The 27,739-nt window shown below is 41.4% G+C and overlaps 1 protein-coding gene across 1 annotated transcript; it reads right to left on the reverse strand.

The window, feature by feature from the left end:
- Window positions 1–1,311: 1,311 nt before the first annotated feature.
- Window positions 1,312–27,246, reverse strand: LOC143503132 (uncharacterized). Its single transcript, XM_076995575.1, has 10 exons — window positions 25,467–27,246; window positions 24,789–24,941; window positions 24,349–24,441; window positions 23,723–23,984; window positions 6,798–7,046; window positions 2,797–2,866; window positions 2,346–2,614; window positions 1,909–2,021; window positions 1,636–1,710; window positions 1,312–1,320 (listed from the first exon to the last, which is right to left on the reverse strand). Exons 1-10 carry the CDS (start codon window positions 26,466–26,468, stop codon window positions 1,312–1,314), a joined length of 2,295 nt encoding a protein of 764 aa, XP_076851690.1. The 5' UTR covers window positions 26,469–27,246.
- Between the last annotated feature and the right edge of the window lie 493 nt (window positions 27,247–27,739).

Raw genomic sequence — 27,739 nt, forward strand, 5'->3', positions numbered from 1 at the left:
TGCTGTGCGGACCTGGAGTTCCTGTTCATCAGGTGCAGACCCTTCTATCTGCCCTGTGAGTTTAGCTGCATTATTGCGGCTGCACTCTATGTGCCTCCTGATGCTAATGCTAACTCGGCCATAGAGGCCCTCTGTTCTACCATCAACAGACTGCAAACTAGACACCCAAATTGAGCCTTCATTGTAGCCAGGGCTGGACTGGTAATCTGGCGTACTGGGCATTTGCCCGGTGGGCCGACAGTCCTCAGGGACCGATTGATTTTTTTTCCTTCCCTTTTTTTCGAAGAGACCGGCCCACAATTTAGAGGGGGTGGCCCATTTGCCCATCTTCAATATAGACAGTAGACTGAACCAATCAGGATATAGAATGAAAGTGGCCCCACCCTTTCTCTGCGTGGTCCACTGTAACTCCCGCTACGTTCAGTGTTGAGCGTGTTGTTAAAGGAGAGGCAGCATGGAGCAACAGAAGCGACAGAAAGGGGGTGCGGAGAAGTTGCGCACAAAGAAATTGAAGAGTCTCAATGTAGATGCTACAAAATGTGTAAAAGACATCACAGACATGTTCGCTGCTGTAGCCTCCGCGTCCTCTAGGTGAAGACAGCAGCAGCAGCCAGAGATGCAGGCTTGTGAAAGAGAAACCGGGGGACAGACTGAGCGAGAAGGTGTAGTACGTAAGCAGATAGTAACGTTAGGATAACACAGGGACTTTATTACATGAGAATGATGTGCAATGGCGATTGGTTAGTATCAATATTAATTGGTCTTTGCATACTTCCCAAAATCTGGCAACCACGCGCCCTTATTCTGATAAAATAGCAAATGGTCAAGACTGAGAAGTGTTGGATGAGCAGCAAGTGTCCATTTTAGGCTATCAGCATTTTAGATATTTAGGTTAAAGGTGTGTTGACAGGCTGCATAGTAGTTTGAATCACTGTAGCCTCTATGCTGTGGTTCAACATGTTTTAAAAAGCACTGAAACAAGTAAAATTACAGATTTTAAAACTTATTAATTATAAAAAGGCTTTGCAATTTAAGCATGACTACAGTAAGTGTAAAAAAAATGAGGGAGCACCTTTAACCTGAATATCTGTGATATAATAATGCTAAGTCTGAATCCAATAACTTTAACCACTAATAATAAAAAATATATATATATATATATATATATATATATATATATATATATATATATATATATATATATATATATATATATATATATATATATATTTATATGAGGGGCTGGTCTAAGCCAAAAATGCCAGGGCCGATTTTTTTGTCCCAGTCCAGCCCTGATTGTAGCAGGTGACTTCAACCACTCTGTGTAACACACTCGAAGGAGGAGGCACGACGAGAGAGGACGGTGCACATGAAATGTTTAATGACAATCTGAACGGTGTAAGCTTTGTGCGGAGGATGAGCACAAACATACGACACTCACGCAGGCACGAAACTTTAGACAAAGACGAGCACAAGACACTGCGCAAACGCACATTAAATAGGTGATCAACACGTACCCTCGTGATCTCGAGACAAGGCACAGATGAGACTACGAACATGCTCACGGACAACCCACACCCACGGAAGTACAAACATGGACATAATGACACGTAGACAACGTAGCGGCACGCCCACCGGGAAGGATCCAGAGCTGTCACCGTAACACTCTGATTTAAAATCTGGATTGCCAAGATTTTTCCAGAATGTTTCCTGCACCACAAGGGGACAAAAACGCTGGACAATGTCTACACAAATGTGGCTGACGCATACAAAGCCACACTCCACCCGCACCTCAGACTTTCTGACTACATTTCTTTGTTCTTACTTCCCAAATACACTCCAGTCATCCAAAAGATCAAGCCAACAACTAGGTCTGTAAAGATCTGCATGGAGGGGGCTGACTCCTACCTTCAACACCAGTTCCAGCACACTGACTGGAGTGAGTATGCTGCCCGGGCCACCACTGATTCCCACATCCACCTGGACACCTACACTAACTCTGTCCTGAAACACATCAACAACTGTGTGGACAGAGTGACATCACAAAAGACAATAATAACATTCCCCAATCAGAGGCCATGGATGAATGAAGAAGTTTGCTCTTTGCTCAAGACCAGAGATGCGGCCTTCAGGTCAGGGGACTGGGAGGCTTACAGCTCAGCCAGAGCCAATCTGAGGAGAGGAATAGCAATAGCCAAGCACCGTTACTGATCGGTCTTGATCACAGACAATGATGAGACAGCCTACAGGGACGAAGTACAGCACTTGTCCTCATGGTGCCATGACAATAACCTAACACTCAACACACAAAAAACAAAGGAGCTTATCATAGACCTCAGACAGACCAGGAAACAAGCACACGCCCCCATCGTCATCAGCGGAGCTGCAGTGGATCAGGTGTCCAGCTTCAAGTTCCTCGGTCTCCGCATCTCCAATGACCTCACCTGGTCCTTGAACTCCTCTGTCCTCATCAAAAAGGCACGGCAGCGCCTTTACTTTCTTCACAGCCTCAAGAAAGCTCACCTGTCTCCCAAGATCCTGGTGAACTTTTACCGCTGTACCATCGAAAGCATACTGACCAACTGCATCTCTGTTTGGTACAGTAGCTGCCACGCTGCAGACCGCACAGCACTCCAGAGGGTGGTAAAAATAGCGCAGCGCATCATATGCGCTGACTTACCCACAATGGAGGATATCCATCGCAAGCGCTGCCTGGGCAGGGCGAGAAACATCATCAAGGATGTTACCCACCCAAACCATAGACTCTTCAGCCTCTTACCATCTGGCAGGCGTTACCGGAACCTCCATTCCCGCACCAGCAGGCTTAGGAAGAGTTTCTTTCCTGAAGCTGTAATCCTCATGAACACTGCACAGTCACTTTAAACGTCACACAACATTACACAACTTCTCTCTGCACTTCCTATGCACTGTTAATATACCTCCTCATGTAAACCACACTTGCACTGCTGCTCCCAAGACATATACAAAACATTATCTGTACAATATCTATTATATTCACATGCCTACATTTCAACATGTATACAATAATCTACTCATAGTACTGTTCTGATGTATATTATACAGACTATATTACTGTATATACCATATATTATATGCTGTATTACATATTCAATTGTACATTTCTATTTATGAATCAGCACTACCGCAATTTCTATAAATAATGTTTTTTTATTGCACTTCTGGTTAGATGCCAACTACATTTCATTGGCGCGTACTTGTACTTGCACAGTGACAATACAGTTGAATCTAATCTAATCTAATATCTTTTTTGCATGCCTCTACCTGAGATGATTCCATACAAGCACCTAGGAGATGGTCTGGCTTGCCAGTAGATGCCAGGGTTGGATGTGCCTATGCCGCAAGAGGACGCGCTGATGCCAACTCCTACCGGAGGCTCACCATCTGCACTGAAGGGACTGTGAATACTTGGCCTGGGAAATAGAACTACAACTATAACTATAGAACTACATTTGGACTACAACTGTAAAGCTGCTTTGTGACAACATTTTGACTTGACTTGTATTAAAATTGCTGTACATTTTACGTTTCAGCATTTATGTTATCTCAGGGTTGCCAACTCTCACGCAATGAGCGTGAGACACACGCATTTGACTGTCTTCAGACGCTCACATGCCACATATCTGATTTCTCACACTGAAAAAAAAATCTAGTTTATTTACCTCTGATCCATATCTATGATTCAATGAGTTACTAGTTCGCTGTGGCACCAACCACTGGTTGCGATATAATACTTTGTGTCCAATTTACGCCCCCCCCTCCCATCAACAATTTACGTTTGCCACACCCCCACCCCCTCCCCAGGTTAAAATCTCACTCCAAGTGAGCTTGAAAAGTTAGCAACCCTGTATCTGGAGGTAGCTAGCTAGCTCTAGTTTATAAGTATTACAACCAATAATGAATGAGAGAACAGGGAAAACAGTACAGCGTGATCTGCTGCTGAGAGAAATTGTTTGGTGGGATTGGACATGTGCCATTACTACTCTGGATCTCTCACAGATTGTGTTGATTAGTGGAATCAACACAATCCACAATCGATTTTTGCTTCAACCATTAGCTCTACAATCAATTCCAAACTGACAGAAATATGGAGCAAAAAACCATTTTGTTTCTTGGAGCTTCAAGAAACATTAATGCTTTAAGATGAATACAAGCAGAGTGTTTGTAATTTCTTGCTATTACAATGTGTAAAGTTTGTAGCCTACTGTTTTAGGAGTATTGGGAGAATGTGAAACAGCCATAAATGGAAACTGTTAAATTGGTTATCAAGCAAAGTGTTAGAAGTTGTCTCTTTCCAATAAATACTGCCTACATTCTCTCTATAATGTAGCAGTTGGTCATGTTTCATATACAAACAGTGCAGTAATTTGTTCTATTGTGTAAGATGAATAAATGCATGAAATATCAAACTGCTGTAAAAAATAAGTAGTATGAATCATATAAAATCATATAAAATTTATGTACAATTTCTTAATGAAACAATGAATAACACACATGCTATGACACACTGTTAAAATATAAACTTTCTATAAGAGATTCACTTGAGTCCCTTATGTCATGTGTTTTTTTGTATGAATGTGCCGATAATCATACACAAAAACCAATGACTTGTGATGAACATATAAAAACCATAGTATGTTTAATACTTTGATTTAAGTAAGAAAGACATTTCTAGCCTTATAAGAATTTTTTTCCATACGGGCAGTATCTAGTATACAGTTAACCACATCTGCTGGCATTCCTAAGCATATAAATTATAACTAATTTCATATGTTGCAGAATAGAACCCATTGTAATCAGGCCTCTTTCAACAGACTTCTCCAGGTGCCTTGCTGATTATTGTTCTCTTTGAATGGACAAATGTAAGGGGTGTGATGCTCTTGTGGGTGAGAGCACAATGATTTCACCCTTTGTTACGGTCCCCTCTTATACCCAGCAAGTGGAAAGAAAGAGGGACCGTGTACTGGTAGCACAGCCGGTGGAGTATGGACTCAGTTTGACCACAATGACGCTAGGCTTCTGGTATTTCGGTGGGTGAATGCTGCTTAGCTTTATTTTACAGTTTACACACACACAGCATAAAAGGGCTTAGACCAAGGCGGTGTCAAAGAAATGAAATAAACAAAACATAACCCCAGTGTACTAACCCCATACACCCCAGTCTAGCTTATAACATGAAAAACAAAACAAAACAAAACTATCTGCACTCCTATCTGAATAATAACCTTAAATACATCAACACACACACGCCTCTTACCTAGTGTGTATAAACAGACCGACTACGGGTGGGAATCATGTAAAGGCGCGCCTGTCTTACCTATCGAAGCCCATAGAACACAAAAGCCAGGCACCATGACATAACCCTCTCCCACCAAAGACGCGCCCTTCTGGTCGTCTGCTTCGCCGTTATATACTTTTGGCTCCGCCTTCTTCCAAGCATCCTGTCACCTTAAAAGTCTCACCACAAAAAGAAAACAAAATACAGCTGATACAGGCAGTTCACTGTTTGTACAACAAGGGCTTTATCAAACACAGGCGTGCCACATCCCTTGGCACGTAACACCCTTCATGACAGGAATCTGAAAGAAAATGTTATGAAAAGTGTCCTGTTTAGTGCAGTGCATTGATAAAATGTTTGCCTCATCCAATTTCAAAGTGCAATACATTTTTATACCACTGAATTGTTGGGATCACTTTCACATCTTGGTTCACATAGACTTAAAGCCATTTTGACTAAGTCAAATACAGTAGAACCCCAGAACTCGATCGAGTTTGACACAAAATTTCGAGAAAATTTTACGGGTCACTGGTGAGGGACAGTTTGACCTCGGTTCCAACCTCCCATTGTATGGGAGCAACTATTTTAGAGGCTGGCAACACGGTACTGGGTTCGACTATGTCGGGAGGTGACTCCCACTGATCAGGCTTAACATTTTTTGTTCCCGGACGGTAGGAGAGGGTAATGTCGAAGAGCCCGAAAAACAAAGACCACCTGGCCTGTCTGGGCTTCAGGCGCTTAGCCTGCTGGAGGCAAGCCAGGTTTTTTTGGTAAGGGCTATGAGAGGACTGCTAGGGTGCTGAATCCTTTAATAAAATGCCGGTAGAAATGAGCAAACCCTAGGAAACATTGGACCAGACGAAGCGAGGTGGGGACCAGCCACTGAGCAACCACTGGGACCTTGGAGGATCCATAGCCAGGGTGTTTTGTGCTATACAATACCCAAAGAACCCTATCAAAGAATTTTTCGAGCTTCACATAGAGATGGTTCTTGAAAAGAAGCTGCAGCATTTGTCTCATGTTATATATGCTCAGAATGGGAATGACTATAAATAAGAATATCATCAAGATAAACAAACACATAACGGTCTGGGGTTTCTCTCAGAACTTCGTTGATAAAGCATTGAAACATGACCGGTGCATTCATCAGACCAAATGGCATCACCAAGTACTCAAAGTGGCCTGATGAGGTCACTTGTCACCCTCCCTAACCCTGACCAAGTTATAGGCACTCCTAAGGTCAAGTTTGGTGAACACAGTGGCCTGTTGGAGCCATGAGTGGCCATGAGGGGAAGAGGGTGACGGTCAAAGAACAAAGAACAAACCAGCTCTTGCAAAAGAGGTAGAAGGACGGATGAAACCAGCTGCTAAGGACTCTTGAATATAAGCTTCCATAGCTTTGCGTTCAGGTACAGGTATAGCAGGTCAATGGCTATATCATGTGCACGGTGAGGAGGGAGAAAACTTGCCTTACGCTTACTGAATTTTTCACTCAGGTTGTGGTATTCTGGGGGGACCTGAGTGAGGTCCACGGTCTCAGAGGGATGGCTGGCTGGTGAGTGGAAACCACCCTTGAGACACGTGTCCCTGCAGAGGGTGCCGCAACTCCACACAGTGCGGGAGAGCCAATCAACCTCAGGGTTGTGATGCTGAAGCCAGGGAAACCCCAGGATGAGGCGCATATGAGGGGCACTTTTAACATATAGGGCAAGCTGCTCTCTGTGTTCTCCTATGGTGAGACACCTTACAATGAAACGCAACACCAGAGAAAGCAGAGAGAGGCTGAAAGCGTACTGGCATGACCAAAACGATTCAGCAGTGATTCGTCTCCACAAGCTTCCTTAAGAAACCTAAAAACAGCTGAGACAAATCACTGCTGATTGAGTCTGGGACTGACTCGGGTGCCCCTAGTGGCGACTGGGGGAACAACATCCGAGCCAGCCCTGAAAGATGTTGCGCCTCTCTCCCTGGAAGATGTTGAGGACGTGTTCTTATTTGGAACTTTGCCCTGGTGTATCGGAAAATTGATAGAGTGGGGTCAGTTATCGAACGCCCACGCCAAGTGCCCAACATGATTGATGTGGTGGGTAGAGCTGTTGGAACACAGACTGTGACTGTTGGCAAAAGCTTGGAGGCGATCGTGGATGGAATCAATGCTCTATGTGTGAAGTTGGATCAGTTGGGAGACCGCTGACTTAAGAGGAGTTTGTGTGCTCAAACGCTCAAGGATGAGCTCCTTGCTAAATTCTTCATTCTACTTATCTGCAGTGGCGCCCACACAAAATTCTCCCAGAAGGTCGTCTTGGTTACCTGCTCCTACCCACACACAGAGACTGTCAGAGATGGCTCTCACCTTCCACCGCGAACTTTGACACAAAAAATCTGTGCCTGGCTTCTGGCTCCCCCTCCCTATCTGGATGAATCACGCCTCTCACTGCTTACTATTTGTGTTATCAATGCTTGTATGTGCTATGGGGATTTTTTGCATGCACACAGACTGTTGTCCTGTTTGTGAGAATAATCTGTGGTCTTATTTCTTTGTCTCCTCCAGGTGTTATCAAATCAAATATATTTGTATAGCGCTTTTCACAACACATGTTGTCACAAAGCGCTTTACAGGATTTACAAGGTTAACAATACTATAGGTCTAAATCCCTAATGAGCAAGCCAAAGGCAACAGTGGCAAGGAAAAACTCCCTAGATGGTTGGGAATAGGAAGAAACCTTGGGAGGACCAAGACTCAAAAGGGAACCCATCCTCCATTGGGCGGCCCTTTAACACACAAATGACACAAAAACAAATTATACAGACGAATACACAAGTTACAAACAAATCACACAATCAGGCTAAGTATAAGGTAACTAGAATGAAAGTTCTCATGTCACCCCATGTGCAGCTCTGAAGCTGTCTGCTCTTCTCCCCATTATATATGCTTTCCTCTAAAGATAGGAGCTGCACCTTCCATATGTTCAACCTACAGCTGTCTCTATTCTGGAAGCGAGGTCTTACTACCTGGCCTTACCACATAAGGTCACAGTGAGCCTCCTCTCACAAATCCCATTTTTAGCCTACTGCATACGCATAGAGTATTGGAAAGGCACACAAGTGCTTACACCGACATTCTTACTAACAAGCAACTTGATCCTTAATATAATGTAAGCAAAACATATAGTGATTAATATTAGAGATTTGATTAATACTTTATGACTAGTCAAAATATATAAATTATGATAAGTTGTTGATTCAATACTGTAATGTAAACAAACTATGAAGGAATTAAAAAAAAAAAAAAAAAAAAAAAAAAAAAAAAATCCACAACAATTCCCCCTTTTTGATCTGAAAATAGATCAAACTTTAAGTTAATCCAATACTACCTTCTTATCTTCTGACTCCAACTATGACATCATACCCAAACACCTTTGTGGTTCCTGCTTCTCAATCTTACTGCTGATTAAGCTTCCCACTAAGCTTCTTCTACATTGGAATACAACATTCACCTGTAATCATAAGTCAAAAACATACCCACAGAAGTTAACACAGACATAATAAGACAGTTAATTCAATTATCTGCTGTCGTGTCCATTTAGTATAATCTGAACCACGAATGGTTCACGAATCTTAATTTCTGATGTATTGTCCAGTGCTGGTCCCAGTGTTGGGGCAGGTCTAAACCATGCCATGTTTATCCTAATTAGGCCTAAAGGGTCTTAACCCGATAGGCCCACTCCTATTACTAGATATACGGTATTCGACCTGTACTAGAGATGTGCCAGTACTTCAGATGAAACATCCCAATTCTATTGATAGAGTACCTAAGTTCTTGGTACGATGTGCGTCTCTCTGAAAAATAATGCTTACCTTTGAACTTTATTATTGCTAAATGGCCGTCCCAGCCGGCCAGTAGTATGATTATCAACTCCTAAAGCTTTATGTGAAACTCTCCAAGCGATCTCAATTATGCAGCTACTATTACAACAATATTTGCCTTGACCTACCATGGACCCACATGCACAGGGGGCAGTCCCCTCACAATGCTACTACTTTCAATGATAATACAAAAACATATAGACAAATAAACAATGTTACACAAGGCCTGTAAAACAACATTAGACAATATTACTAAACATCCAAATACATCACAAAACTTTTACTGCAGCGTCATCTATTCTTCTGTCGTTGGAGGCAAGATTATCTTCTTATCCCACGTAGGAGATCAGGTAGACTACCTGGATGTACCTCCGCTCTCGGGTAATTATTATGACCCGTTGTTTGAGAGCTCCGTATCTCGGCGCGCTGGTTCTGATGCTCAGCACCGGCTGAGGTGGTACCACGTTTCGCCTTTGCCCTTCAGTCGGACGGAGTGTGATGTTCTCTTTAGTGAATGAACTGGTCCACTCGAATAAACTGGTCCACCTGGGCTCTGACCATTTTCTTTTGATGACCTTGAGCAGGACCCATTTGGTGACGGGCAGGTCTGCTCATGACAGAATAAGCTTCACAAATTACTTTTTTAGTTCATTGTAACCTTCTTTGTACGACCCCGAGTGTACCTGTCAGGTTCCGCAAGCGCATTGGGGGAAAAACTTCTCACTGTCATGAGCTCAAACGGAGTGAATCCTGTAACAAAAATTCACTGAAGATCTTCTGGCCAACAATACAAATACCTTTGTGCACATACCTTTACCATTATACTTACCATTGTAGGGGTTTCACCTACTAATCCTTTAAAGTAGATATAATTTGTTTTACCTTAATTATTAATCAGTCTCATTAATTTAGAATCAGTCTCATATTCTAATTATACCAGAACCATAACATTTAGTTATCAACTATGGGTAATTAATGGTTTGGTATCTGAAGGATTTAACTATGAATTCTTTGGAGGTTTTGGCAACAACCACTTTTGAATGACATCAACACAGACAATTTGGTGAAAATAAATGATACATTTATTTAAACCCAACTATTCTAAAACAAACGGCATCAACAAGGATCAGTATATTTACAGTGAAGACTGGATATTTAGTGTGTGTGTGTGTAAAAAGGGGAGGAGTGTAATGTGTGCACGCGCTTGTGCGTGTGAGGAGGCGGAGTTGTAATCTCAGTTCTCCTATAGAGAACAAAGCAACTAAAATGGCGCCGACTTTAAACAGCAGATCAGTGCGACTGTGTTAATGAGCTCAGCTGGTTTATTCCAACATGGTCAGAACAAAGAGTAATGGTGCTGGCTTAATAACTAAAAATTAACGTGGTGTTGTCTGAGAATGGGGAAGACTACAAGTTGTCCATTAATCAGATAAATAAAAGATGGTGGCATGCACAGCAAAGAGAACTTTGTATGTACAAATCTTGATGAAGATTATGAAAATAAAGTTAAACACATTCGGAATGTATTAACAGAAAACTTAGTTAACTCTACAGTTCAAGTAACTTTGCCCTTCTATAAACTATGCCCAGCGGTAAGAGTCTCACGTGTTGAGGATTTGGGGTAGTGTCGTCGTCCTCCCTGAATTAGGAGAGAATTTCCACCGCAGGCTCCTCGTTGATAAAGCGATGTCGTCCAGGTGTGCTGGGAAATGTCCTTCTGGATATGAAGTCCAGGAATGAGAGTCTCGTTCACGGTTTAACTACAGGGAATTGATCGCCTTTGTTTCAGTCCGTGTGGCCGCGTTAACAAGCTTAATTGAAGTAGTTCGGTGAATCTGTTGTCGCGGTAACGTTGATCAGTTGCTGGTTAGATTACACCGTAACTCGGGCTTAAGTAATACGACTTTCAGCTGTTTGCTGTTAGTCGTTGCAAAGTTCGCGTGTTCTCAAAGAAAACTAGAGAGAGAGAAATGACGGAGCCTCTCTTTAATAGGTCTAACCTCGGTGTCAGTCAAACCAGAGAGAGAGAGATGAATGGCTGTTCAGGGTATTTAAACACCTGAACTGTAGACACACCCTTACTTCTGTCAAAGCAAGCTTGTTCAATGTGTTGCCAGTGGTACTGCCACCTGTTGGTTTAGCATGGTACCTACACCATTTATAATTTCCATTTTAGCCTGAGATTGAGAATGATAAACCAACCCACATTTGTGTCTCAAACCCAAATTTTGTTCCACAAATTTTAGCTCCTAGCTAGTTAAATGCATCCCATTATCTGAGCATACATTTAGTATACAATGGTGCAGTATCCAGTAATTTTATCAACATTTTGCAGACTGACCTAGAGTCCTCTGCCCTGGTGGAAATGCTTCTACCCAACCTGAAAATTTATCCTCAGCCACTAACAAATAGCTTAGTCCCCGTATTGGTATTACCATACCCATGTAGTCAATCTGAACTTCATTTCCTCTATTCATTGCATTTGTACCTAATCTTACATATGTGTATTTTCTTACACAATTCTCTGCTGCTGTAACAATGCAAATTTCCCCACTGAGTGATTAACAAAGAATTATCATATCCTATCTTAGCTCTTTTGGTCCAGGGAGCCTGCTTAGACCTTTCCTTAAAGCATGACAGCTGTTATGCACATTTCAAATATCACATTACTCTGTCCAGTCTGCTATTACGTCAGTATAGGTGCCATCAGTTAACCAAAATTTTGCTTCATTTATTTCTACCCACGTGCTACCCCGTGTGCCTCAGTTAACACTGGTTTGATCAATAGATTCTGTAAAATTAGTTTCCCATTTGGTCCTTTCCAGACTTCCTTATTTCTTACCATATTTACTCAGCAATGCTATTTTATTTTATCTATTTATTTATTTATTTATTTAATTTTTTCTCTGGGTTCAATTTTTCTGTACTTTATGTAGCTCTAGGTCCTGTGGTCTGCCCTGCAAACCATCTAATGTGCTCCTATTTGCCTCTGTCTCTCAGCTTACCCCCTTTTGTTATCGTACAACGTCTGATTTATGCTGTGTGCATGGTGTTGTCTAACAGGTGTAACAGTAACTGCTAAGTCCACTGCCTGTGCCAATGTCTGTTTTAATTTAATAAATTAAATTAAACTTTAATAAATTAAATTTTAAATAAGTCTTTCTTTGTGATGAAAAATACTAGTCAAATGAAGTTATTTTAATACACTAGTTATTACAAGATTTTCACACGCGGTTTTGGTTTCTATTCTCTTGCGCGTCAAGTCTTCCGTGTTGTTTTGTTTGTTTGTTCTGGGTCACTGTACGCGTTTCCCTCTCGCTAATACATTTGAGTGTCAAACGTCTTGATCTTGCGAGCCAGCACTTGGGTCCATCCTTCTCTATATTATTTCACTTGGGTCCATCCTTCTCTATATTATTTCTCACCCTTCTCTATATTAACGCTCCCGTGCTCACCGCGTTACACAAGCCTTGCACACGAGCTACATTGTATCCAGTTCAATGAACCCATATTTTTGCCTTAAATGAAGACCGGACAGGTTAAATATCTCTTTCCTCCATGTGTTTTGAACCTTTTCCGCGCATGAGTGTGTCCCAGAACATGCTGCGTAAAGTCTCGCGTAATTTTGTAATTACGTAACGCGAGACTTCACCACGACTTAGAATCGATTTTGGGACATTTAAAATCAATTCTGAATCGTAGTAAATGAGAATCGATTTTTGATATATGAATCGATTTTTTGGCACACCTCTAGTGATTAACACAGACCCTCGTGATCTCGAGACAAGGCACAGGTGAGACTACGAACACGCTCATGAACAACCCACACCCAGGGAAGTACATACATGGACATAGCGACATGCAGACAACGTAGCGACACGCCCACAGGGAAGGGTCCGGAGCTGTGACCGTGACATTATTATTATTATTATTAAACATTTCCTAGTCACTTTAACTGGCATCAGGTCTCTCATATTAAACTGACAACACACAGACCCATTCCATAAATTAGAAAAACATGGAAACGTTGACTATTATTCCAAAAGCTACTTTCCTAGATTATATTTTCAAGGCCCACAGTGTAAACGATTTCAAGTATTAATTTTTTTATTATTATTATTATAATTAACACCACAAGTCTGCCAGAACCAAGCTCTCTTGCTGCTGTCAGCTTGTCCAGTTTTAGCTATCCAAATACCTCACCGTTTCACTGACATGTCTACCTCACTCAGTCACTTCGCTGTGTGTGTGTGCTATTTATAACTCTCCATCCAAGTCTCTTTTAAAACGCAGTTTGCACTTCACTCCACGGCATATTAACCTTAAGTATTAATGTCCAGTGTCAAGGGTAACTCGTGCGTTTTAAACTTCACGTCATCGGGTTTATCTATTTATATGATTCCTGTTTTTACATTAATTTCTGGATAACTTAGTGTGTGGGCATTACCGAGTTTAACTCATATGGTGGTTGTGGTGTATCTTCCTGAATATCTGGGCCCGTATTTATCAAACTTCTTAGAGTGGAATTTTGGACTTAAGTGCTGAAAAATTCTTAGATTTGCTCCTACTCACAGAGTTAAGTGTATCAAAACTCTCAAGTATAAGAATTACTCTTACTCTCCTGAAAAGATAAGACTGCTCCAGAGGACTCATAAGTCGTTAAGAGTTGCCACTAAGGGGCTGAGATGGCACTGAGAAGACAGAGACGCGTGCGAACCTTCATTTTAGGTACACATTTCAATTTTATAGATATATAAATATGCACATAAATATGCACAATGCACAAATAGGCCTATGCACAATAATTAGGCATTAAGATAAGCATGGGTTTAATTTTTTTTTTCGTGCAAGAGCGTAATATTCATGTTGCGATTTTAATACTTTAATTTTAAGCTTTGACGTCTGCCTTGTCAGTTATTGTATGTCATTTGGGAGTGAGTCCTCTGCCAGACTTCCTTCAGACGCTCACTTTTCCTCCAGCCATTCATGACTGGAGGTGTTTGGAAGCGCTGTCAGAGAGGGAGGGGCAGATGGAGAATCTGCGCTCAAGCCAGCAGGGTCGGGAGCACGAGCAGCTTCTTTATTACCGACGGATGCAATTATTTTGAAGTGACAATTAGCATCAGTGTTTGTGCGCAAATCTAAATAAATGATAAAAACCTTGTCTTTGAGATAAGTATTCGAATTTCATTAATGCAGGATCCTGACCCCCCCCTCCACTCCACAGATCACTGCACTGTCTTCCCCAATGATACGCTGCACCACCTCACAAACTACGCTAAGAGGCTTGCCCGGTGGTCCTCCGCCTGAATGTGATTCGGTTAGAATGTATGCAGTATCCAAAATAAATCTGAGAAAATATATGAATAACAAAAGAAAGAAGGGAAAATTATACATATCAGTGCGTGTCACATACTTAAGATATGTGATAGACATGAAATATTTTTTAATGGATTATTTATTAACTATCTAAATATGCTGTGTTATTTCACAAAAAAAATATGACTGCAACATTATTAAGTTAAATATGAAGGTATTTCAACATTTTCTGAATTTTATCTTGACATTTCTCAGGAAATATTATTGAACATGAAATCCGATCCAGTGATTGGTTCTTGCAGGGGGTTTTGAAACAACGTCATCCAGGATCAGCTTTGCGGCACAGCCAGGTGTCGTAAATCAGCTCTGAGACTGACACTTAAGAATTGCTCCTACACTTCGCTTAAAGTGAGACTGAGATGCTTGATAACTAACTTTTAGTCTCAGCTTTTAACTAAGAATTATTTTAGACATAAGTCAATTCTTAGCAGCATTCTTAGGAGTAATTCTAAGAAGTTTGATAAACACGGGCCCTGGTGTGTAGACTCAGCTCCTTCTAGTTGGTTATGAACAACCCCCAAACAGTATTTGTACATGTGTCACAGAGCTAAATCTTTTCCACGTTTGATAATTTTGCGAGTTAAACGTGCGCACTTTAGCCAGTTGGTCTATTTTGCAGCGATGTACCAATTCTCGGTTAAGAGGCGGAGGCAAATACACGAATGAAATTTTACTTTTTGCTTGCTTGTCTGCTTGTCTAGGCACACTATCCCTACGCAACAGGTGCACGCGCTGAGGCATTTCTCAAGACGTCCAACTAAGATTGATTACTTAGTTACTAAATACAGAGGAGGGACAAAACCCATACAATGTACAAACAATCTTAATTTCAATACTAAATGACATAACCTAGCGTTTAGATATAAGAAATTATGAGGAAATTAAATACACCCACTTACAGTCAAAACTAGAACACCTCAGACAAAGCACAGACTACGCTATTTGTTAAACAAAGAAGGAAGAAATTGAACTGATGATACAGAGAAACAACTGACATTAACAAGACAAACCCAGCAACCATTTATAGTATCTAAAAGATCGTCAGCATAGCGAACCCAACTTATTCAACACAATAAACGACACACGAACTTATTAACAACCGGACTTGATTTATGATCCCTAAAGTGTAGTCTTAGACTAGGGGTTGGCCTGAAACGTATTCAGCACTCAAACAATGACAATATATGAACCTACAAAGTATAGTCTGAGACTAGGGGAGGGTGCAAAATTTATAAATTTAACTCAGAAGTAAAACACAAGTAATCTCAGGACGAGAAAATATCCATGCACGATCACTAAGCTTTACTGACCAGACACAAGGAGAACCTATATATAATATGCAAACACTGCATGAAACAGAAACAGATGTAATAGGCTCAATTATACAAAATGACCCACAGCAAGCCTTACTTACTATGCAAATGAATACTCAACCAAAGACACAAGCTGATACTAAACATATGCAGGACCAAACCAAAGGGGAAACCTGAATAAATTAAATACGTATGAGGGAGGAGTCACATATGACATACGAGACTCTAACTTTTTTATAATTAATTACATCTGAGGACACACGGTTCTGTGTTGGTCACCCATACTGTCAGATAACAGCCAGCCCTTCAAATATCACACTGCTTATGATTTTCTTCAATAGTATAAATCACTTTACTAGTCACATTCATCTGTTCCACTAAGGTATTCCATACCCTTAAAACCAACAATAAATTCTACATTTAAACCGTTTATAATACTTGCATTTTCTCACCAGTTACATATGTTGATAAAAACAGATACTCACCCAGAAGTTCTAAATATAGAACGAGAGTTCCATTCTGACACCGCGAGGTTTTACCATCCTCAATCAATTCAGGTGCATTGTCCGGCTTTTTGCTTTATCTAAATAATAAATTAATTTATTGGACTCCTCGGATCCAAAAAGGTCAATATTAATACCCAGCTCGCAGGACTGAAACCTGCGTATATCCTTTTCCTCTCGTCAGAGGAACGGATCGGCCGCCACACCACGGAATAAACCTTTAATAAAAACTTGTTAGTTTTTATTTTTACACAAAAACTCGTTAGTCCTTATTATGCCGGTAGGGACTCGAACCCTATTCACCAATTAGTGACTTAACACTAGAAGCGCCGCGCCTCATTTACATACTTATACCTAGAAGCGCGGAGGGCCGGTCATCTGACCGCTTTCACCACCTCCTACTAGCGCCGTGTTGTTTTCACCTACTTAAAGCGCGCCTCGGGCGGTCAAAAGACCGCTGAGTCTTTACACAGGGGAGCTGGTACTGACACATAATTAAACGCTAGATGGCGTTTTGCACAAAAGGAAGAATGAGCCGCCCAAACAAAATATTCGTAATGGTGACATTTGCACGTAACGTCAATATGTTAACAAATTAATGTGACTAAACCTTTTAGAATCAGTGCCTTGTGACCTTGTTCTCAGTAGCTTTCCCATTGTCAGTTTTGTTTAGTTTCATACTGCATTTCCTGGTTTGTGCGAAAACGTAAATGCAAAATATAGTTTCAGTTTTGTTTCTTGTGTTATTCTGTTGGCATATATGTCACTATATTATCATGTACGTTCGCCACACCACTAGCCCACTGGCCCGCACCCCCACTGTGAAGCGTTCACGTCTTTTGTCTTGCTAATGCTACAGACTGCGCTGCAGCCTTCCACCCCCACATCCACAAAAAGCTTGTTCGATACTCAGAGTAGCAAAGTGAAGCCCGTAGACTGAGCTAAAGCAAGTTTGTTTGTATACTCAATGTTACGCCATTTCAAGTTTTAATGTCTAAAAGTTGTGTATGTTAGTGAATTGTAGGCTATGGTGAACATAACAAATCTACAAATAAATGTCTATAATGTTTTGTGTTAGACAAAGAACAAAAAGCATAAATAGGCAAAATAATTACAAAAATATCATTATAAAAGGTAGGCTATGTACCTTTGCGTAACAAAACGCAAAATTATTAAAATGATACGGATGGCTTCACGAATATAGTTGCCTCTGTCCTCTCTAATGTTCACTTTTTTATCTTGCCGTATTGTGTTGCCGTTTCAAATGAGGTGTTTGATCGGTGAATAGCCGATGTGTGATCCCACGTCCTAACGACCGTGTTATCACCGAGCGTTATCACCATTCGGTGATTTACATGTATCGTATATTGCATAAGTTTCGTTCCCCACCTCAAATTAAGTTCCATTTATGTAGTGAATTGTGAACTTGAGAATAAACCTCCGCCGCTGTGGTTAATGTTCATGCACTGTTTGAACAATATTTATTAATTACAGCCAGGTTTTGGAGGTTGTAGAACACAGCTACAGGCCAACAACGGGTGCATCCCGTCTCTCTTTAGCGTATATTGCATAAGTTTCGTTCACCACCTCAAATTAAGTTACATTTATGTAGTGAATTGTGAACTTGAGAATAAACCTCCACCGCTGTGGTTAATGTTCATGCACTGTTTGAACAATATTTATTAATTACAGCCAGGTTTTGGAGGTTGTAGAACACAGCTACAGGCCAACAACGGGTGCATCCCGTCTCTCTTTAGCGTATATTGCATAAGTTTCGTTCCCCACCTCAAATTAAGTTACATTTATGTAGTGAATTGTGAACTTGAGAATAAACCTCCACCGCTGTGGTTAATGTTCATGCACTGTTTGAACAATATTTATTAATTACAGCCAGGTTTTGGAGGTTGTAGAACACAGCTACAGGCCAACAACGGGTGCATCCCGTCTCTCTTTAGCGTATATTGCATAAGTTTCGTTCCCCACCTCAAATTAAGTTACATTTATGTAGTGAATTGTGAACTTGAGAATAAACCTCCACCGCTGTGGTTAATGTTCATGCACTGTTTGAACAATATTTATTAATTACAGCCAGGTTTTGGAGGTTGTAGAACACAGCTACAGGCCAACAACGGGTGCATCCCGTCTCTCTTTAGCGTATATTGCATAAGTTTCGTTCCCCACCTCAAATTAAGTTACATTTATGTAGTGAATTGTGAACTTGAGAATAAACCTCCACCGCTGTGGTTAATGTTCATGCACTGTTTGAACAATATTTATTAATTACAGCCAGGTTTTGGAGGTTGTAGAACACAGCTACAGGCCAACAACGGGTGCATCCCGTCTCTCTTTAGCGTATATTGCATAAGTTTCGTTCACCACCTCAAATTAAGTTCCCTTTGTTTTGATTTGTGTGTCAGCTTCACACAACTCAACATTCAAAACACAGCTTAGGTGCAGTCTTTGCACATTTGCCACAGACCAGTCGCTTACATGTCTGGCAGATGTCATACGTTTTGTTCCCTGAACATCTGCCGACTTGGCATTGTTTTCTTTTTGAGGGCGGGCAAGGAGCTTCAGGTAAAATTCGCTTTTGTGCCACTGCCCTAGCCGCTTTCGCCATTTTCTGCTGTGCACACAGCTCCTTTACCAACTCGAGAATAAACCTTCGTCTGCTCAGGTTAACGTTCATGCACTGTTTGAACAATATATGTGCATTTATTGCAGCCAGGTCTAGGAGGTTGTAGAAAACCGCGACAGGCCAACGACGGGTGCCTCCCTTCACCGAATACAGTCGTGCCATTTGATCCATAACATCAACGCCACATTTAGTCGTGTTGTAATATGAAACAGTTTCAGGCAGTTTCTTTGCGCCATTATCAATTGAAACTGTCTGATGCATTGAGCTCAGGATGCATACATTTTTTTTAGGTTTTGCCTGGTAAATCGCTAGAGTTATTTTTCCAGCCCGCAACACCTTGGTGGAAAATCTTTCAGACTGTGCCTGTGTACATGGGGGCATCTCACGTCTCATTTTATTCATCGTACCAACAATAGTGGTTTTGTTCGCCAAAAGGGTGTTTGCAAGTGCCAATGAAGTGAAGAAATTGTCAGTCGTTACATTTCTTCCTTTACCCGTGAAAGGCTCCATCAAACGCAACACAATATTTTCAGACAACCGTTGACCAGCCGGCCTGCTTTCATCTTTCCCTAGATAGGGAATGGCGTTCAACATATATTTTGTTTCAACATCAGCGGCCACCCAGAACTTAATCCCAAATTTATCGGGTTTATTGACTTGATAAGTAGGCTAATTACCATTCGCAGAATTCCTGCAAACTACTAAAGCATTTATTAGGCAAAGCAAGACGCTCTCACGGTTTGAAAACCCTTGAAGCAAACTTATATATAGTATATATTAAATAATATTAATAAATAAAGTATATATTTTAAGACTTTGGAAAGTGAAACACTTTCACTTTCGTTCAACGGACGAATTCCTTTTTGTCTTTACACAATAATCAGTTTGAACTTTGAATAATTTAGTTTTGAAAACTATTGATCTTTATTTAGTTATACTAAATATTAAATGACATACGAATCTTTGCGACACCCGCTGGCAGAAAAGAGAATCACAGTCTTGAAGTGTAGGCGACGACGACAATATTACAGAGATACGAGCGAAATCGATTGAAACTAGCATGTGCAGGGTTTCTTTTAACAATGTAAAAATACTAGTTTATTAAAAGGACAATTCTGGGAAAAGTCATGAAAGGAGGGTTCTGAAGTTGGATCCAGTGCAAAGATATTATTTTTTTTTTGTGCTGCTGCGGTCAAGTGACCGGTGCTCGGCGCTTCTAGGTATAATTAGGTCGACCAGAGGCGGCGCTTCTAGTAGACGTCACAGCGGTCAAATGACCGGAGCTTTGGCGCTTCTAGTGTTAAAACCCTTTTTCCATAGTTACAATTTGTAAACCATATACTTTTACCTTTTTAGACAAGACTGGATTTAATTTAGAATCATCCAAGTACTGTCAGTTCACCACAATTTAGTTACAATTCAAATTTTGCAGATTTGTTTTAAACAGGTCAAGTGCAAATGAATACAGATACAAGATACAAATTATTATTTTTTTCACTTTAACATTTTAAAGTTTTACTACATTTTCTTCCTGAAATATACCTTGAAATCCCACCCCTTGTTGGGATCACGGTAATCCTGTTTTTTTATTATCAAAATGATCCAAATCCTACTGAAAAGTTTTGAACAACAGAAACTGAAGGTTTGATCCATTTCCATGATCTGATCCAATTTCAGAATGATTCTTTTCCATTTGAACAACCCATTTTCCAGATTTGATCCAATCCGAAACCAAAATCAGATTACCTTTGAACAACTGGCTCCTTGAGATAACTAGTGTTAAAGTGTACTAGTACAAATGGCTCAAAAATGTCTCAAGATGTGCTGAAAATAGCTTCCGCACAATGTTCATTGTACACTATTCACGCTACTTAACTATTAAATCTCTACGTAATCCATGAATCCATAAAGGCATCCTGCCTTCCTTGCATGTTACAGAAAGATGAGCCTAAAGGATGCCTGGCTATAAGCGTGGCACAAATGGAGGATAGCAGGGGAAAAGGAAGGGCAAAGGCCACTGTGCACCTTCCCCTGTGCACTTTCCCCTGCGCACCTCAGTAACGCGCTCGCCACGACTTCGGTGCTGGAGACAGACACCACCAAGGAGGAGGAGGTGGTGGTTATACTTCCACCTTGCGCAAGAGCGACTCCCCCCCAGGCCATTGCAAGACGCGTTGTGTGGAGGTACAGAGGAGCTTGGCACCGGGGTGATGAGTCCGACCCCTCCCGAATATGAGTTCGGGGCAAAGATTCAGAGGACAAGGAGGGTCCGCCTCCCTCGGTTTTGTCCAAGACCCAAGACTTCCTGGATCAAGGGGGCAGCCCACATCAGTCAGTGTGCTCGGAGTCCTCTGAGTGGTATGGCAAGGAAGCAAGCCCCCCTCCATCTGTTTATTGGGAGTCCACCAAGTGGTACGGCAAGGAATCCAGTCCCCCTCCGTCGGTGTGTGCGGGAGAGCCCAACTATGGTGAGGGGAAAGACATCAGTCTGCCGCCATCTGACTATTCGGTGGAGCCAGTGAGGTGTTGGGACAGGGCTTCCAGTCCTCCTCCTCCGAAGTACTCCTTGGAGTATGGAATGTATGGAGTGCATTGAGAAAGGCACCCCTGAGGACGTGAGTCTTCTGAGTTATGGCTCCTCAAGGGGTGCGGCCCAAGCCTGGGGTCACTGGGCGTCCTCCAGTGGTGTGGCCTTGGAAAAATTAAGGTACAGATGCTACTGTACATTTATACATAAACAAACATAACACATGTAGCTATAGATGCTCCATTTATACATAAACATAACACACGTAGCTACAGATTCTACATTTATACATAAACGAACATAAACACATGCTGCTACAGATGCTACAATTATACATAAATGTCAGATAAGCACCGTCACAGCATTAATGAGATAATGTATATCGATCCAGACATAAAGAAAAACTCAAGAGTTTATACAAACTGAAGGGTCATTAGAATGCAAAACAAACACATCAAGGCACATGTCATAAGTACTGTGTTTTATTGTTATTTATTATTCAACAGTTTAACCAAGTTGCTCTAGGTGATGAATAGCTAAGAGTTACTTGTTTTTTGTCATGACCAAAGTTAAATTTTAGTATATTTAACCCTGGTACAATTTATTCTTTTGACCTTTGTTTCTTCATACTCTATCTGAGTTCTGCTGTATGGTTGTGTTTTAAAGATTAAATTGCAAATTACAATAATTTTGTAAGGTACTGAAATTAACTTTAGTATTTCTGAATATACCGTGTATCCGAACGCCTCCCCTACTCCATTTGAATTATGGGATAGGACAGTGTGCTGCAATTGCATACTTCAAAATGGCACCCGATTCATCCGGGTACATTTTGCTTACTGTATGGAATTTCGGATGGAGCTGTAATCTATGTCTGGTTATGTCCATATATGTGTAACCCTCCTGAAATTAGGGTTACTAATCTCAGAAATCCATAAGGTCATTGTCTTAAGAGGGCACATTGTCTTAAGAACCCCCTTTTTCCCCCCTGAGCGATTTTCCTGACGTGCTAGAAATAAAAACTCCCAGACTTTGGTGGGAAATAACATAAAGCTCTCGGGATAATGTACTAATTATATATAGGTTAACTAATAAGGACATTCTCCAATTAGACATCCAACTTGAGAGTTTAATCTATCTGGCACTAGAAACTGATTGGTTTTTGTATGCATCTTGAAGCTGATGAATCTGAATGCTGATGTAGTGTGTGGCAGAAACCAGGAAGTATTTTCGACTAAGCCACCCCTGGGGGTACACTGTAAACCCAGATAAGTAGACTCTACTTAAAAAAACTGAGGTAACTCGTTGCCTTAAATTTTTTAAGTAATGAAGCATTAGTTAAGTAAGTGAATTGGACTACGTTCAATGTACTTGAAGCTTCTAATGGAATGGAATAGAACATTTAAGTTGAATGTACTAATAACCAAGTTACAGTAACTAAAGATACTTAGTTTATACAACCATTCCCCACCTATTTATTTAACTCAGCTTGTTTAGTAAGCATTACTACATCACTAATTCAACTAAATGGTGTATTCTAACAGAACAAACTTACATTTTTTAGCTTCTGAAACTCAAAATATGTATTTCAATCAATAGAGCCATGTAAAATACATACAACTGCAGCATTACATTGATCCAAATTTTTATTTTATTGAACATATCCTTTTTTCAAAAACAAAAGAAAAAAACAAACAGAAAAAGCCATGCCCTTAAAGGCTGTATACTGTATTTCTTAGTGATGGCATGAAAAGAAAAAAAAATTTCTTGTACTCTTACATTTTTGCTAACAAACAGGCAAGATAAAACTCAGCCCTGCTGAACACTGGCATCTGCAAATAACAAATATGTCTATGTAAAAAAACCAAAAAGTGTGTGAGAATGAACAGGAGGGTGAACAAAATAACTGACAGTATACCCACCTAGAGTTCACACTAACCCCTCCTCACAACTCCCCATGCTTTCTCTAACCCCCACGCAACATCATTTTTTAATCTGTCCTCAGCTTATCCTCTCTCTTCACGACCATACATTCCCTTCATAACTAGCAAACGCTGAAGGCCAAGACACAATAAAAAAATTAAAACCTCACATTTGACTTGGGGAGAGGAGATTCTGGATCTTACATTGCAAGCTGATTCTTGAGTGTTTGAAGTTTAGGTTTCAGATCCGTCTTACCCAAGTTCAGAAGTATCTGCTGAATAAAATCAAAAGTGTTCTTCATGTACTTTGGGTAATTGAGATGAAGTGCGTAGGTAAGTCCGAAGACAATGTACATGGCTTGGGGCAGACTCTCAACAGCCATCACAATGTTTCCCTCCAAGATGATTCCCACTGAGGTTGCATTGTGGTGAAGGGACTGCGTGTGTGGAGTGATGTTTTCCCGTTCATGGCAGAGGATCCCCACTGGAACATCACAGTACAAACCCCCCTCACCATCCTGCAAGAAAGAATAGTGCACAATATCACATCACCATGACAACATTGTGCTACAAACAGCCTCAATAGGTACAAAGCCCATGTCAGCCGTGTCCAGTGTCTGCCCACTGCAGCGACTGCTATAGAAAATCACTCAGGACAGGTGCGAGAGGCCTCCACAACTGATTTGGAGTGAACACAGGTCACAGTTTTGGAGTTTGTCTCCTCCAGAGAAGTTTTTTTTAATAATAAAGAAACTATTAACACATGCACACCTTAAAATAATACGTATAGTAGGGAGAAAACAGTGGAGGCAGAGGATGGGGAAGCAAGGGGGGGGGGGGGGGATGGAGGAGAGGAGGTAGAGAAGAATCAAAGTTGCTTACAAAGCAGGCCTTGAAGAAGGCAGATGGATCATCACCGAGAATGATGGGAAGACCCCTCAGAACAAGGCATCTGGCTTCTGTCACATCCGAAGCCTGGTGGATTGAGAGAGAGCAGAGAGGATATCACACACTTAACACAGGGTCCATGTGTTACCCTGTGTTACAAGCACAGTCTTTTACATACTGGACCCCACCTGGTAACTCACACAGTGTTCTTGACATGATGCATACAGGTAGTTATTTGCCTACCTCATCTACAGATCAACTGTAAAACCTGGCAAACTAATGTGATAGATGGTAATTAATTACTCTGACGGGACTGAGGAGTTAGTTTAGGCAACTCCATTACATATAGGCTACGAAATATCAAGGAAAAGAAAGCATCTGCAAACAGGATAGCTCACATTATCAGTACATTTATTTACACATGTTCTACTAACCTTTGTTTGTTGCATCAGGTCAGCCAAAACCTGCCCTGTGAGCCCCCTCTTTGCCTTGAAGATTTCCATGAGCCTAGGACTGTGATGGTCAAGGGCCTCATAGAACTCCAGTCTCAGGCTCTTACCAGCCACCCTGCTGAACTCCAGACACACCTGAAACATGTAAAAATACAACATGTACATGGTCACAAGAGTTGATATGAGCTTTTTATGTAACAACCCAGAGTGCATTTTGATGAGTTCAACAATAAACTAAATTACACCAATAATGGATTTGTGGCCACACCTTAATTTTTTTAATCTAATGTCACCACAGAAGTTCTATAGAATACAGCATATGAGACAAATCTATAGGCCAGGGGTAATCAATTAAATCTTTCCGCGGTCCATTTTTGGCAGATAGCTCAGACCTTAGGTCCGGGTCCGCGGTGGCGAACGAAAGTTGTCGAGCGGGGGGGGGGGGGGGGGGTGGCGAACGTAACACTCAAATGGGTGGTGAACGTAACACTCGTCTGAAAATAAATTCTCCGGTTTAAAATATAGTCTCCCGTTAAAATTTTTTTGGCATTTGGGTCCGTATCCAGTTAATCAGGAATGTGATTGGGTCCGGACAGGACGGCGTTCGGGTCCGGATCCGGACCGCGGTCCGCCATTTGGTGATACCTGCTATAGGCCTACCTGTTGTTCAGTAAAGAGAGCCGGCCAACGTTGACATATCTGGTTGATGGCAGGCTTGTCCTTCACAACTTCATTCCGTCTAAGAGCGAATGTCAAATCCATCTTCTGCTTGATGAGAGCTCCATTTGGGGTTTTCTTTTTCATTTCTTCTACCATGAACTGTCGAGCATCTTCAAGGGTAGAGTCATCCTGTCCATCTGGATAATCGGGTAAGTAATTAACTTCTCCTCTCCTTGGTTTTTTGATTCTCTTGTTAGGTGGGTCTCCACAAGGAGAGTGCTTTCCATGTTTACCGCCGTTCACAGTGACATCACGGTGACCCAGCAGACGCATTTTTGTTCTGTAATTACCCATCTTGAATTTCAAGCTGTTTTTCCAACCACTCCAGCCGGACACTGATCCTTGTTCTTTGAGACATGGGTGTGCTCGCACCAGTGCTGAGGCAACAGCTTCAAATTCTGCATTTGTTGGGTATGCTTTCAAGGCATATATGGTCTCGGCCAGCCTCTCAAGAATGTCATGTTTGAGCTCTTTTGACGGAATGAGGTGTTTTCCATCCCTAAGATGGAGCAGGTTTGCTTGACGCAGCCTATATTCCACATCCACAGAAAACTTCGGTATATACAGATCAAATACCTCTGGCCACTGGCGTTGTCTTTCCTGAGAAGAGTTGGAAATTATGTCTGTGTCTGCCTGGCTGAAGGTGTCACTTATTTCTTCACTCGATGTTAAGCATGGTGTGGGCGCCTCCACAAGAGAAAGAATTGGCATGATTTTAAGAGTAGGTCGCTCAGGCAGCTCTGAAATGTCTGTTAGATTGCACAGTTCGTTGTCAAAAGTAGGATCTTTAAACTGTAAACTGAAGCTATAGTTTATTTGAAGAGCATCTTTAAGGGAGTCAATCAAAAGGTCAACTGTATCAGGTTTTGTCTTTAGTTCCACCTTCCTTATGTCTGCTTCAGTGAGGATAACTCTCACAAGCAGTCTCTGTTGCACTTCCATCTGAGAAGAAAGCGATTGGTCAGCACAGAATATAACGTTTGAGAGTCACCATTAGTTTCCCACTTATTCTGTATGCGGAAAGGGGGAAAACATCGTTAAGTTCTGATAGTGGAAGCACACACAGGGGCAGGGTTACATCGGAGTAGCAAACTTCATATGACCTAAGGTGCTCGTGGTACCATGCACTCATTACTCTGCACACAAACATGATTTCTGTATTAACTGCAACAATGTGTGTGATCTGTCTAAACTCAGGGAGACCTGAGCAGGATCCAGCAGAGACTACCATATCTGGCTTGTATTTAACTCCATCTACACAGACAGATGATGTTACAAGAACTGCTGCTGGCTTGTGGATTTTCTGACTGAATACTCTTTGGATGTTCTCCGGGAAAGAAGATACAGAGACTGTAGTGACCTTCTCCATCTCAACAGAAGGTTTGAAAAATGAACTTGAGTCCAAATGATAGCTGACTGCTTTTTGATGTTTCACAGCAAGTGTAAGGGCTACATTCCTGTAGTTCTGAGCATCACGGATAACCCTTTTGAAAAATTTGTGCTTGCCCTCAAAGCGCATAGTCCACAAATCACACAGTGGTCCAAATGCTTTAATAAGTTGAGGGTAATGTTCTATAAAGTGGTGTTTTGGTCTTAATTTAAACTCTGGGAATGTAGACTGCAGTAGTTCTCGGTGTTCAGCTAACTTGCACTCCAGAAAGTAGAGTGTCTCTTCAGTAAACCTGGGGGTGACTACTAACTCCACAATGTCCTTGACAAGCATGAGAACCTCCCATGCCTTTTCCCCAGGCGGAACATACTGACCAACAAGAAATGGAAGGAGCCTAATTAGGCACCAGTTTTCATGTGCATTTCCCCCGATTGTGCCTTTTGTGGAGAAGCCTTTTGTAATAGGCTGTGGCTGATCAGTTTTGTCAGTAAAGGTGTATGTAAATGACCTGATAGCCCGATTAACTGTTTCTAGATCAAAATATCCCTTGGAAATCAAATCTGAAATGCACAAAGACAGTTCTACTGGGACAATGCCCTCCAGAAGATCATGCATGAGGTCAGGAGGATAACCTTTAACAACATGAAAGTGTTCCAGTTTTGCAGTCAAGGGGCACTCTCTTTTCACACCATATGTTCTACTCAGTTCTGGGTTTCCCATCACTTCCTGCACTTGTCTGTCATGCCTGTCTTTGTCTCTGAGCTCAAAAGCACCAGAGCGTACGTCTTGTTCTTGAGTGTCACTTCTACTTGCCATGCAGACT

The sequence above is a fragment of the Brachyhypopomus gauderio genome, unplaced genomic scaffold (genome assembly GCF_052324685.1).
Source record: "Brachyhypopomus gauderio isolate BG-103 unplaced genomic scaffold, BGAUD_0.2 sc218, whole genome shotgun sequence".
NCBI lineage: Eukaryota > Metazoa > Chordata > Actinopteri > Gymnotiformes > Hypopomidae > Brachyhypopomus > Brachyhypopomus gauderio.

Bases quoted from the DNA above. Each gene is read 5' to 3' on its own strand.
- LOC143503132 (XM_076995575.1), bottom strand. From the start codon at position 26,468: ATGGAAGTGCAACAGAGACTGCTTGTGAGAGTTATCCTCACTGAAGCA. The intron at 24,942-25,466 runs GTAGGCCTATAG...TACATGTTTCAG, and splicing joins CTCTCTTTACTGAACAACAG to GTGTGTCTGGAGTTCAGCAG. The intron at 24,442-24,788 runs GTTAGTAGAACA...TCAATCCACCAG, and splicing joins ACCTGATGCAACAAACAAAG to GCTTCGGATGTGACAGAAGC.